This window comes from Hemibagrus wyckioides, linkage group LG20 (assembly GCF_019097595.1).
Source record: "Hemibagrus wyckioides isolate EC202008001 linkage group LG20, SWU_Hwy_1.0, whole genome shotgun sequence".
Taxonomy (NCBI): Eukaryota; Metazoa; Chordata; class Actinopteri; order Siluriformes; family Bagridae; genus Hemibagrus; species Hemibagrus wyckioides.
Window position 1 is genome coordinate 8,466,986 of NC_080729.1, and position 13,005 is coordinate 8,479,990.

Below are 13,005 nucleotides of genomic sequence, written 5' to 3' on the forward strand. Positions count from 1 at the left end.
CCTTACTCTGCTTCCACTAGCTTCGAATGTGTGAACTCTGAGCAAAGAAAAAGGACTTGAACGTTAATAAATGTCTTTCAGAGTCTATGTCCTTTTCACTTTGTACAGGGTGAACTTGTGAACAAACTTCACTAAACTGTAGATGTTGGTACTAGGGCTAAAATAAGAAATTAAATATAAAATACACTTATACTACAGAAATTGTGGCAATTATTAAAAGGCAATTACTCTAATTAGATACAGCAGATTTGTATATAAACTTTGTAATGAACCTTCAAAAAATATAGATATATATTATTGTGCTTTATTGTTTGCATACGGGGTTTTTTTTAATACAACACCCAATATTTTGGTGGTAGCTGAAATAGTAGTAGTAGTAGTAGAGGTAGTAAACCTCTACCATGATGCACTTTTTATATTGTAGAAATGTCTATAATTATTGTTCTTTTTGTTATTATATAGCCCACCCTTAGTTGGCGCCTCTGAACAGCACAGCAGCATTGTTCTCCCTTCATGCAGTGATGAAACAGCTCTGCAGTCAACAAACACGTTTGAACTTCACAATTGGGCACCTATTTCTTTAGATTAAGCAAAAAGGCTGTCCTTCTGGACTCTGTATATCTAGTAGTTTGGTGAGTTGGACATAGTGTACATCTCACGCTGCACTGTCTGTGTGTAAATAATCATCGATATCTGCAATACATAATGAATATTACTTTTAACAAGTGCATCTCTTGCCTCTGGCTTAACAGTTTCATTTCTAAAATTGTTGGGGGGGGAATAAAACAGTCCAAAATGTTTCTGGATAATTATTCATTGAAGTAAAAACCTGACAGATTAGACAGACAAGGTATTAAAATTTCAGTAGAAAAACGTTAGGAATTAGAAAGTAGAAACAAAACGGTAGTATTGTGTTATAAAATATTAGTTTGATAAGTTACCAGAAGAAACATGAAATGTCATTTCTAGTGAATTAGATTCTTGCTGTTTCCCTTTCATCACTGAACAGGAGTATTAACTGCTACAGTGTGGTTTGCAGCAAGCTGTGCTCTGTCTAGCTGACAAGTGATGCATGACTGAACTTTTCTGCTTGGCGTGATACACACGTAAATGTCCAAGTAAAACAGCACAGCACAGCTTCTGGTTGCACAGTGACTTAGCATAACCGTAATGTTTTAAAAAAGAAGGCCACATGTTGATAGGTGCTCTCTCCTACAGCTGAAATATAAGAATTCAATTTAAGGCTAAGATCATGAAACAGGCAGTACAGAAAATTCCCTGAGCCATGAGCTGGTAAAGAAAGTTCATGAGCTAGACTCGTGACTATTTGACTAATCTGTGAGAGACTGGAGAAACCAAGAGATGCTCCACTAAGTGGATTTAACCAGAAAAGCAGAAACAGCAGCAGCAGCAATAGAAAAGCCACAATAGTCAAAGACTTGAACGTCCACTTATGAGCTAATGCGGATTGTGGCTTTTTGTTAGAATGTCTCTTCACATCACAGGAGATTTTTGGAACTGGACCATCTTCCAGTCTTCCAAGCGTCACGTTAATCCAGTGTTTCTTGAGGAACTCCTCTAAACGGGGTGAGATGTGTAGGGTGGGAACTTCAGGCAGCTCTGTCTGGGTCAAGGCATCGATCCTCTCCCTCAAGTGGTGCACCTTCTCTAGGAAAACAAGAGGGGATTCATCGTCACTGATGCTTGAGATGATGGAGATGAGCTCTAGCTGCTCCTCCTTCATATCCTTAAGCTTCTCGATGAGTGGTTTATAAGTACAAGCCAGCTGTCCATTGGCCTTGTCCAGAGCTTTCATGAATGCATCCTTCTTTTGCTCAAGAAGCCACTCCAGGCCTTGGAAGTATTGCGTAACAGCTTCACGGTCTTGCTTTATCAGACCTTCATGTCGAGATTTTTCCTGTTCTAACTTGTCCACCAGGCCACAGACTTCTTCCCAGCGCTTGTCCGTGAGGCACTCGACTAGTCTGGCTGGAGTATTGCGCTCTTTGACGTACGCTGTCTGCAGATCATCAATGGTGTGGCCTTGATGCTGACCGATAGTGAGGCACAAGCCACATATGAGCTTGCAGTCCTGAACGCAGTAGACATTCAGCGGCTGGCGATGGTGCTCAGGGCAGGAAGGATCTCTCGGCTGATTATCACGCTGGTACTTCTCTATGATTGCGCGCAGACAGACATTAATCGGCAGACCTTCCACGCCATTAGGTGGAAGTTCCACCATGCTACGGCAATTGGGACACTTGAGTGGCAGGCGAAGTGGGCGCCAGATGGAGAAATTAGTGGACACCTGGAGCACACTGTCCAGACATGCTCTGCAGAAGGTGTGGGAGCAGGGAAGTACTCGTGGATCGTTAAAGAGGGAATAGCATACAGAGCATGTCAAGTCCTCCTCCAAATTCTCCATATCACAAAACGGGTGGGCTACTGCTACCGTCCTGAGAAAACGCCTTCTCCTGAAAACCCAGAAAGAACAATTAGTCTTGGTCCTTCATTCATTTTCTATATTAGGAAACTCATTTATGAGATTGAGACTAACACTAATGCTCTAAAATCATACAGCTGTGAACGCTAGCACAACAGTGATGAAAATTTGAGCATGTGCTAATTTAGAGGACTAAACAGACCCCTGCATACATTTATTAACAAGACATAAGATTTGTGTTATTCCCGAGCATCCAAAAATCTGACATGACAGTAATAGTGTTGTCTCCTTACTGTAAAAAGCTATTTTAATCCAGTGTTGTGTTTGCATATTGATGTCTGCTCAGTTAGTACTATGCTGTAATTACCCTCACAGTCCCTGTTAATAAAAATTCAATGTCTAGATTAGAATATTTGAGATCCTGAATTACTATAAAATTTCAGTGCAATCCATACTCAGATTATTAATCATATCTGTTACCGAACTGAGTGCTAATTCTATGCCGTTGTCCATCTTCGAGAGCTCAAAAGAGGGAAAAAGATTAATACTTTAAACATAATTACCCATCGCTGATCATACACAATCATATCTGTTCGTCATCATACATTCGGTTGTCAGTAAATCTGCAGTCTTGCTCTAGGACATGCTGAGATGGAGAGCACAAGATGGATTTTGCGATGATATTGCTACACTATTTCTATGTAAATCCACAATATTGCCTCATCCTGGTCAAGGGCGGTGTTAATTCTTTAGCCAGGGAACACCGGGCAATGAGGCAGATACACTATATTGCCAAAAGTTTTGGGACACCCCTCCAAATTATTGAATTCAGGTGTTGAGCTCGGCCCCTTAGTTCCAGTGAAAGGAACTATTAATGGTTCAGCATACCAAGACATTTTAGACAATCTCATGCTCTCGAATTTTTTTTTGTTTCTCTATTAGAGGTTATAAGAAATATTCAGTAACAAAAGATTAAGCTTTAATGAGCCCAACACCTGGAACATCTGGGGTATGTACTATTAGGATGAAATGAAGGCGCGGGGGTCTGTTTATGAAAGCTCGTGAGGTTTGTTTACTGTTTGTCTACAACACAAGATTTACTACATCGCCTATCATGTGCATATAATAAACCACAGAACAATATTAACACCATGTTGGAGCCTGAGTGTAAATAACATCTGAAAACAACGCGGAAGTGAATATAAAGCATTAGGCGGACATGACGTCTCCTGCTCCTTCCTGCTGCTTGTTTATTATTCTACAGCTGCAGGTAAAAACAAATGCATTAAACAATTTTATTTATCTTCTGTAAATGAGTGTTATTAAATCTGCAACTTAATCTTTGTCATGTCTGAATACTCTATAGCTAGCTTGCATTTATTAGAAGAGGACAAAGAGAATATGACAAAAGCAATAACCGTACTGAGCAGGATAATGATAAAAATATATATATATATATAAATATACGTGTAAAATGACTAAAATATATTTCAGTAATCTACCCTGTACACTCACCTATGCAGTGCACCCCCCCGAGCTCGCGCTGCTTTCGCTCTCAACGAACTGCCTGGCTGCTAGTGCAGAGCGCGTGCGCGTTTCAAACACTTTCCACCAATCACAGCCTGATCTGAGAGGGTTCGGTTGAACCAATCGCGTCGTGAGAGTCACACTGCTAAACGATTCTTTTTAAAGACTCGGGTTTCCTCGAGTCACTCACTGAAATGAATCGAGTCAGTGATTCTGTAATAGCCCTCGTTTCAAATTCAAATTCAAATTTTATTGGTCTCTAATCATGCTGGGAAATAGTGGTGGATAATGTTTTCACCCTATAGTAATTGGATGGTGGGCTTAATGCAGGTGATCATACACTATAATAATTTAATGAGTATAGTTATGTACTGTTATGTTATGTTATGGCGTGTATGCAATAGTAATTGCAAGTTTTTAGAAAATCTTTGACTGTTGCATGATGTGTAACCCACCGAACGTTCATGTTTGCCCCACCCAGGGTACGAGGAACATGTCCCTGTGTAAATAAAAAAACAATCAAGACTTACGATACGACCACTAGATGGCGCCAAAAGACCATCTATGGAAGCAGTTCAGCAAAACCCACTATCTCTCTACCGGGAGGCTTGGAGAGAGTGTTCTGTGCATCCTTGGGTCCTGGTGACTGAAACTAAAATTTATTTTAAAGTGCCACACACACATACACACACACAAACTTTAACACAAATATAAAAATGTGCTTTGCGTAATAATTAATACACACACTAACATTCTATATCACACTGTAGACTATACATGACTGCAGAGAGGACATTGTTCATATTACACTCTTCTGTGTAGAATCATTTATAATCACACTCTCCGGCATCACCCAAATGAGGATGAGTTCCCTTTTGAGTCCGGTTCCTCTCAAGGTTTCTTCCTCATACCAACTAAGGGAGTTCTCTTTCAAACATTTGCTCGGTATCTCACTATGGGAAACGCCTAACCCTAACGATAGACTATGAAAACACCAATTACACCACGTCCACAGGGCAGACCAATCACAGTTCACCACCCGGGACCTATATATATATATATATATATATATATATATATATATATATATATATATATATATATATATGTATATACACTATATTGCCAAAAGTATTCGCTCACCTGCCTTGACTCGCATATGAACTTAAGTGACATCCCATTCCTAATCCATAGGGTTCAATATGACGTCGGTCCACCCTTTGCAGCTATAACAGCTTCAACTCTTCTGGGAAGGCTGTCCACAAGGTTTAGGAGTGTGTTTATGGGAATTTTTGACCCTTCTTCCAGAAGGGCATTTGTGAGGTCACACACTGATGTTGGATGAGAAGGCCTGGCTCTCAGTCTCCGCTCTAATTCATCCCAAAGGTGTTCTATCGGGTTGAGGTCAGGACTCTGTGCAGGCCAGTCAAGTTCCTCCACACCAGACTCTGTCATCCATGTCTTTATGGACCTTGCTTTGTGCACTGGTGCACAGTCATGTTGGAAGAGGAAGGGGCCAGCTCCAAACTGTTCCCACAAAGTTGGGAGCATGGAATTGTCCAAAATGTCTTGGTATGCTGAAGCATTCAGAGTTCCTTTCACTGGAACTAAGGGGCCAAGCCGAGCTCCTGAAAAACAACCCCACACCATAATCCCCCCTCCACCAAACTTTACACTTGGCACAGTGCAGTCAGACAAGTACCGTTCTCCTGGCAACCGCCAAACCCAGACTCGTCCATCAGATTGCCAGATGGAGAAGCGCGATTCGTCACTCCAGAGAACGCGTCTCCACTGTTCTAGAGTCCAGTGGCGGCGTGCTTTACACCACTGCATCCGACGCTTTGCATTGCACTTGGTGATGTATGGCTTGGATGCAGCTGCTCGGCCATGGAAACCCATTCCATGAAGCTCTCTGCGCACTGTTCTTGAGCTAATCTGAAGGCCACATGAAGTTTGGAGGTCTGTAGCGATTGACTCTGCAGAAAGTTGGCGACCTCTTCGCACTATGCGCCTCAGCATCCGCTGACCCCGCTCCGTCAGTTAACGTGGCCTACCACTTCGTGGCTGAGTTGCTGTCGTTCCCAAACACTTCTACGTTCTTATAATACAGCTGACAGTTGAATGTGGAATATTTAGGAGCGAGGAAATTTCACGACTGGATTTGTTGCACAGGTGGCATCCTATCACAGTTCCACGCTGGAATTCACTGAGCTCCTGAGAGCGACCCAATCTTTCACAAATGTTTGTAAAAACAGTCTGCATGCCTAGGTGCTTGATTTTATACACCTGTGGCCATGGAAGTGATTGGAACACCTGATTCTGATTATTTGGATGGGTGAGCGAATACTTTTGGCAATATAGTGTATATATATATATATATATATATATATATATATATATATATATATATATATATATATATATATATATATATATATATATATATATATAGCTGTGAACCCTGAAACAGCATTCTTGTTCTCTTCCCCATGAAGACATTTTCCTCAGCAGCACCACAGCTGCACTGCTCCAGTTCACAGACACACTGTTAAGGTGAGCATTGCCGAACGTAATGCAGTTGCTATTTTCTTCACACTGCTGCCCTGCTTTTAGTAGCGCAGTTTAGAATAGCTAACGCGTCAGGGCAAGCTATTCAGCGTACCATGTCAGGGTCCAATATGGCGCCTAGGAGCCTAGGAAAGTCACTGCTTCCCAGTCTTGTCCCCTAGCATGTTGGTTCATGATTTCTGGTAGAGATCCCCATCCGATGTGTATAGCTTGCATGGGCGTCAAGCACGCGCAAGCTGTGCTTGTGGATGCAGAGAACTTCATTCATTGCCAAGTTATGCCAGTGAGAATACTGGATTCGGGTGGCCGCCTCCTCCGGCGAAAATCTGTGTCTCTCTGCAGCCCCTCCGGTTAAAGAGGCTCAATCCTCTATCCCACAGAAATTTCCCCCATGGGGGGATATTATGGACTCAGAGTTCAATGAGCCCACGACACTTTTTGATCAGCAGCTTCTGGAGGAAGGTGAGGAGCAGGAGGGGGATGTGGACGAAGACGAGGAGATGCTAGCTCGTCTCCTCTGAGATGAGCCGGATGATGAGGAGGACAACGCCATCCCGGCTGTGGCACAGGTGTCCAGATCCGTGAGTGTGCAAAGTGGTGAAATGCCGTTGAATGTGGTGTATTGTGACCTGGTAGAAGTATGTAAACGTGCGGCAGCACGGCTTAACATCACTTGGCCTGTAACTCCCAGAGGGGCAGGGGTTAAAGGTGATATTTATGACAGGAAAAGGCTCCCTTTCCGCCTTCCCCGACAAAACAGCTGCTTCTCGCCTTACCAGCATGTGTGGCAGAATGAAGCGATCGTGGGACAAGCCTTTCTCTCACAGAGTGCCTGTCAAGGGTTACTCTTCACTGGATATGAATGAGATGGAGGACCTTGGGCTTTCAAACCCCTTCATGGTGGAATAGTCAGTGGCTCACCACCTGCACCAGAACAGGTGGACCACTCTCTCATCTTCCAGTCCCACCCTCCCCGGAAAAATGGAACGCTTCACTGCTTCCATGTTCCAAAAAATCTATAAATCAACAGCGCTAGCCGTGCGAGCCCTTAATGCGACTTCACTGCTGATGGCCTATCAAGCCAAGCTTTTGGAGGAGCTGGGCACTCAGCTAGATTCCAGGAATCCAAACCCAGTGGTCTGGAAGGAAATCTGTAATATTACAGAGCTGCGGCCATTCGATGGCTCTCGCCGTTGCGGGCGAGAGGTCGCTATGGCTTAACCTATCGAGTATCAGGGACAGAGAGAAATTAGATTTCTTCAATGCTCCGGTAGACTCCAAAGGTTTATTTAGCCCAGACATTGAGGCAGTAACACAACTATGCGACCTTCAAAAGAAAAAAGGCGAGGCGTTTGATGTCTGCTTGCCTTGAAAGAAATCACCACGCCCTCCTGCTCCACCGTGGCCCGTCCCTCCGATGCAGAACAGGAGATTTTTGAGTGCCCCTAGGATTGCGAAACCGCAGAGCGCAGAGCAGTCGGCCCGTCCCCCGGCCGCTCCAAGCACTAGTAAACCATGGAGTAAGCAGTCATTCGCGGCAGCGGCCAATAAATCTAGGTCCACTCACCCTTATAACAAGAAGAAGAGAGATACCTAGAATGCAGTCTCCTCAAGGGAGGGACGGACAGCACCAGGGGTTCTCTGTGATGTCCTTCCCCGTGTCCGCCACACCTGTTCCCCCACCCGCGAAAAAGCTGTGGTTTATGGATAACATTGTTCTAGATCGTGTATAGGGCAGTTCGGCTTTCCCTTGTCACGCAATGTTACATGAGTTGCACTCAATGATGAAACGTTCAAGTGCAGAAAACTCAGCCACCAGAAGTATGTGGTCCGAGAATCTTAAGCACAAGTTCACAAGTGTATTGTCACAAAGCACTTCAAACTTAAAGTTATTATCTGTCGCATCCAGGCTCATCGCCGAGGGAGCAGAGACAAAAAAAAAAAACAAAAATCACTGAAAAGAGAATTAAAACGATTTCCGGGCCAGACAGATCCCGGCCGATTTTTTCTCCGACCACTAGATGGCGCCAAAAGACCTTCTATATCCTCCCTCCCTACTTGCATAACCCCGGTTCTCTGAAAACAGAGTGGGGTATCTCACCAAACTTCCCTTCTGGCATTACACGGGGGAAGAGCGTGCTTAGAATGCCACTTCAGGGATCACAGCTATATATATATAGGTCCTGGGTGGTGAGCTGTGATTGGTCTGCCCTGCGGACAGACGTGGTGCAATAGGTGCTTCCCTAGTCTATCACGCCTGAGGCGTTTCCCATAGTGAGATACCTCACTCTGTTTCAGAGAACCGTAACCAGTAACCTTACATTTTCCCTTCCACAGCCAACACAGGTTTGCTCACTAGGAATGATTTTGTCTAACATCTAGGACACTATGTTTGTTGTTTCCTATGTTCTGTAAAGCTGCTTTGATACAATGTTCATTGTTAAAAGCGCTATACAAATAAAATTGAATTGAATTGAATCGAATGTCAGCTCGTGCACTTTGGAGGTGCTGAGACTAAACGTAAGATTCTCAGCTGAATCAGTGGATGATCCGGATCCGCGAGTCCACTGAGAATTCTCTCTCTCTTGTTACACTGGCAGCACATTTGTTCATTTGTTTCTTTGTAACTTCTTTTTTCTATGATATGTTTAATAACTGCATTAATGTTTATGTATAATATATAATGTTCTGTATTGTTTAATAAAAAAAGCACGATAGCAGCCATAGGACAAATAAGAATCGGGTTAATTTAGACCTCGGACTCATGAATCATGAGTTAATATGCAGAATCGGATCATTTAACTCGGGTGAGTCAGTCAGGGCCAGTACTAACATTAATATTATTTAAGAAAATCCCTGGGAAAATCCCAGAAATGGTCTGGGTGATCTCTTTCTTTTCGTGGTGCTGTGGCTTAGTTGGTTAAAGCGCCTGTCTAGTAAACAGGAGATCCTGGGTTCAAATCCCAGCAGTGCCTTTGAAGCCTTGTGTATGATAGTAGGTTGCTTTTCTCTGCAGGACTCCCTGATGCATAGTGGGAGAAGTGTCTTGTGTACTGTTAGAGAACATGAAGCTGACAAAAAGTCATATTGACTGATCTAAAGACAATATTTCCAGAAAATCTAGCTAAAAGCTACAGAGGGGGTAGTTTACAGTTAACATCACAGGTTGTTGAGTCTATCTCATGTTAGGGCATTTTCATTGCTTCTTAGTGTAGTTATCAATGTACTTTATCAAAATGCTTCTAATGTTTACAGGAAATCCTGAATACAAATCCCGTAAATAATATCGATGATCTATTCTTAATGAAGATTTTTCTAGACACTTTTGTAAGCACTGGGACTAGTCAGCAGTAAACAGCAGTTGTCCATTGAAAGTTGTATGCTGATGAAGTTAGGAAAATAATAATCAATTGACTTTTTTTTTTAAATATTAGGACTAGTCCAGTGTGGCTGATGTCCATGTAAAAGTACATGCTGGTTAAACTCAGCATGTGTGGAAAGGTGTGTTGGTTCACAGCATTCCTAGTAGCTGTGGCTTAGTTGGTTAAAGCACCTGTCTGGTCAGGGTGCCCATGCTGACCCCTGTGCACCATTGAAAGCACCAACAATGGGCATGTGAGCTTTAGAACTGGACAACAGAGCAATGGAAGAAGGTGGCCTGGTCTGATGAATCAAGTTTTCTTTTAAATCACAGGATTTCCTGTTTACTAGACAGGTGCTTTGACCAACTAAGCCACAGCGCAATGGTTACCTGGGTCAACCACTCTGCACTAGTCAGAATATTTTTAAAAAGTCTTGCACATCATTTTCCCAACTTCATCAGCATGCAACTTTGAATGGACAGCTGCTGTTTTGGACTAGTCCTAGTGCATAGAAAAGTGTTTAGAAAAAAGTGTGTTACTTTGGCCCCACCGTGCAACTTACAGGACTTATAGGATCTGCTTGGATCTAACATCTCGTTAACAGATACCACAGCACACAGGTTGTTGAGACTACCTTATGTTGGGGCATTTTCAATGCTTATTGGTGCTTTACAAGTTGCATCTACCTTGAGTGCAATATTAGGTTTAGTCAAAAAGGTTAAGCAAAATGATCACCAAGTTCAGTCCATACAACATCAGCAATGTATATTTATCCATATAGGATTTTTTATGCTGGTAAGAGTTTCGGTGGAAAGTCATACAGCTTACTGACTGTTGTGGCGCTGTGGCTTAGTTGGTTAAAGTGCCTGCCTTGTAAACAGGAGATCCTGGGTTCAACTCCCAGCAGTGCCTTTGAAGCCAAGTCCTCTTTGCTCAAAGGGTGCTTTGCTCAGTGAGAGTTGTGTCTGGAAGGGCATCTGGTGTAAAACTTTGCCAAATTTAACCATGCGAATCGTCAGTATTCTGAATTTCATACCGGATCGGGTGAGGCCTGGGTTAACAATGACCTCCATTGGCACCGTTAACCTAGAGGGCGCTGGTGGAAATTGGGCTACTGTTGGTCGAAGAAGTAGAGGAGGGAGGAGAGTGTGCAGACAGAGAGGGGAAAGGTAAGAGTGTAGGACTGAGAATAGGAACTCTGAATGTTGGTATTATGACAGGGAAAGATAAAAAGAAAGGGAAAGAGAGAAGGAAGGTGGATACACTGTGTGTACAGGAGACCAGGTGGAAGGTTAGCAAGGCTCGTAGTATAGGAGCAGGATTCAAGCTGTTTTATTATGGTGTGGATAGTAAGAGAAATGGGGTAGGTGTGGTCCTGAAGGAGGAGTTTGTGAGGAATGTTCTGGAGGTGAACAGAGTGTCAGACAGGGTGATGAGTCTGAAGATAGAGGTCGAAGGGGTGATGTTGAATGTTGTTTGTGGTTATGCCCCACAGGTAGGTTGTGAGTTAGAGGAGAAAGAGAGATTCTGGGGTGAATCAGACGAGGTGATAGAGACTATTGCCACGGGTGACAGAGTGGTGATAGGAGCAGATTTTAATGGACATGTTGGTGAGGGGAACACAGGTGATGAGGAGGTGATGGGCAAGTTTGAAGTTAAGGAAAGGAACCTTGAAGGACAGATGGTAGTGGACTTTGCTAGGATGATGGACATGGCTGTGGTTAACACTTATTTTCAGAAAAGGGAGGAGCATAGAGTGACTTACAAGAGTGGAGGTAGGAGCACACAGGTAGACTACATCCTAGGCAATCTGAAAGAGATTAGTGACTGTAAAGTGGTAGTGGGAGAGAGTGTAGCCAGACAGCATAGGATGATGGTGTGTAGGATGACTTTGATGGTCTGTAAGAAGAGGTCAAAGATAGAGATAGGGAAGAAAACCAAGTGGTGGAAGCTGAAAAAGGAGGAATGTTGTGAGGAATTTAGACAGAATTTGAGGCAGGCTCTGGGTGGTCAGGTAGTGCTGCCAGATGACTGGGAAACTACAGCAGAAGTGATCAGGGAGACAGGAAGAAAGGTGCTGGGTTTGTCATCTGGAAGGAGGAAGGAAGATAAAGAGACTTGGTGGTGGAATGAGGAAGTTCAGGATAGTATTCAGAGGAAGAGGTTAGCCAAGAAGAAGTGGGACATGGACGGGACTGAAGAGAATAGACAGGAATACAAGGAGTTACAGTGCAGAGTGAAGAGGGAGGTGTCTAAGGCCAAGCAGAAGGCGTATGACGAGTTGTACACTAGGTTAGACACTAGAGAAGGAGAGAAGGACTTGTACAGGTTAGTTAGGCAGAGGATTCCAGATGGGAAGAATGTGAAGTGAGTTAGAGTTATTAAGGATAGAGATGGAAAGGTGCTCACAAGTGAGGAGAGTGTACAGAGGAGATGGAAAGAATACTTTGAAGAGCTGATGAATGAGGAAAATGAGAGGGAAAAAAGAGTAGAAGGGGTGAACTCTCTGGAACAGAAAGTAAATAAGATTAGAAAGGATGAAGTCAGGAAGGCTTTGAAGAGGATGAAAAGTGGAAAGGCAGTTGGTCCTGATGACATCCTGGTGGAGGTCTGTAAGTGTCTAGGAGAGGCAGCAGTGGAATTTTTAACTAGTTTATTTAACAGGGTTTTAGAGAGTGAGAAGATGCATGAGGAATGGAGAAGAAGTGTATTAGTGCCGATCTTTAAGAATAAGGGTGACGTTGAAGAATAAGAGTTGCGGCAACTGTGGGGGATAAAGTTGATGAGCCATACAATGAAGCTATGGGAAAGAGTAGTGGAAGCTAGGTTAAGGAAGGTAGTGGAAATTTGTGAGCAGCAGTATGGCTTCATGCCCAGAAAGAGCACAACAGATGCTATTTTTGCTCTGAGAATTTTGATGGAGAAGTATAGGGATGGACAGAGAGAGTTGCACTGTGTGTTTGTAGACTTGGAGAAAGCGTATGACAGGGTGCCAAGAGAAGAGCTCTGGTACTGTATGAGGAAGTCAGGAGTAGCAGAGAAGTGTGTCAGAGTGGTGCAGGACATGTATGATAGGAGCAGGACAGTGGTGAGGTGTGCTGTAGG

At 43.4% G+C, this 13,005-nt stretch overlaps 1 protein-coding gene and 2 non-coding genes across 3 annotated transcripts; 2 read left to right on the forward strand and 1 right to left on the reverse strand.

The window, feature by feature from the left end:
* Positions 1 to 20: 20 nt before the first annotated feature.
* On the reverse strand, positions 21 to 4,074 carry trim59 (tripartite motif containing 59). The gene is made up of 2 exons (XM_058418286.1): positions 3,959 to 4,074; positions 21 to 2,474 (listed from the first exon to the last, which is right to left on the reverse strand). The coding sequence occupies exon 2, from the start codon at positions 2,423 to 2,425 to the stop codon at positions 1,157 to 1,159; it is 1,269 nt and encodes a 422-aa protein (XP_058274269.1). The 5' UTR covers positions 2,426 to 2,474; positions 3,959 to 4,074; the 3' UTR covers positions 21 to 1,156.
* A 5,365-nt stretch (positions 4,075 to 9,439) lies between these two features.
* On the forward strand, positions 9,440 to 9,513 carry trnat-agu (transfer RNA threonine (anticodon AGU)). Its single transcript has one exon. It is a non-coding gene; the product is annotated as a tRNA-Thr (tRNA).
* Positions 9,514 to 10,738: 1,225 nt separating this feature from the next.
* Positions 10,739 to 10,812, forward strand: trnat-ugu (transfer RNA threonine (anticodon UGU)). The gene has a single exon. It is a non-coding gene; the product is annotated as a tRNA-Thr (tRNA).
* The last annotated feature ends 2,193 nt before the right edge of the window (positions 10,813 to 13,005 follow it).

Coding starts and splice junctions, on each gene's coding strand:
- trim59 (XM_058418286.1), bottom strand. CDS start 2,425: ATGGAGAATTTGGAGGAGGACTTGACATGCTCTGTATGCTATTCCCTC.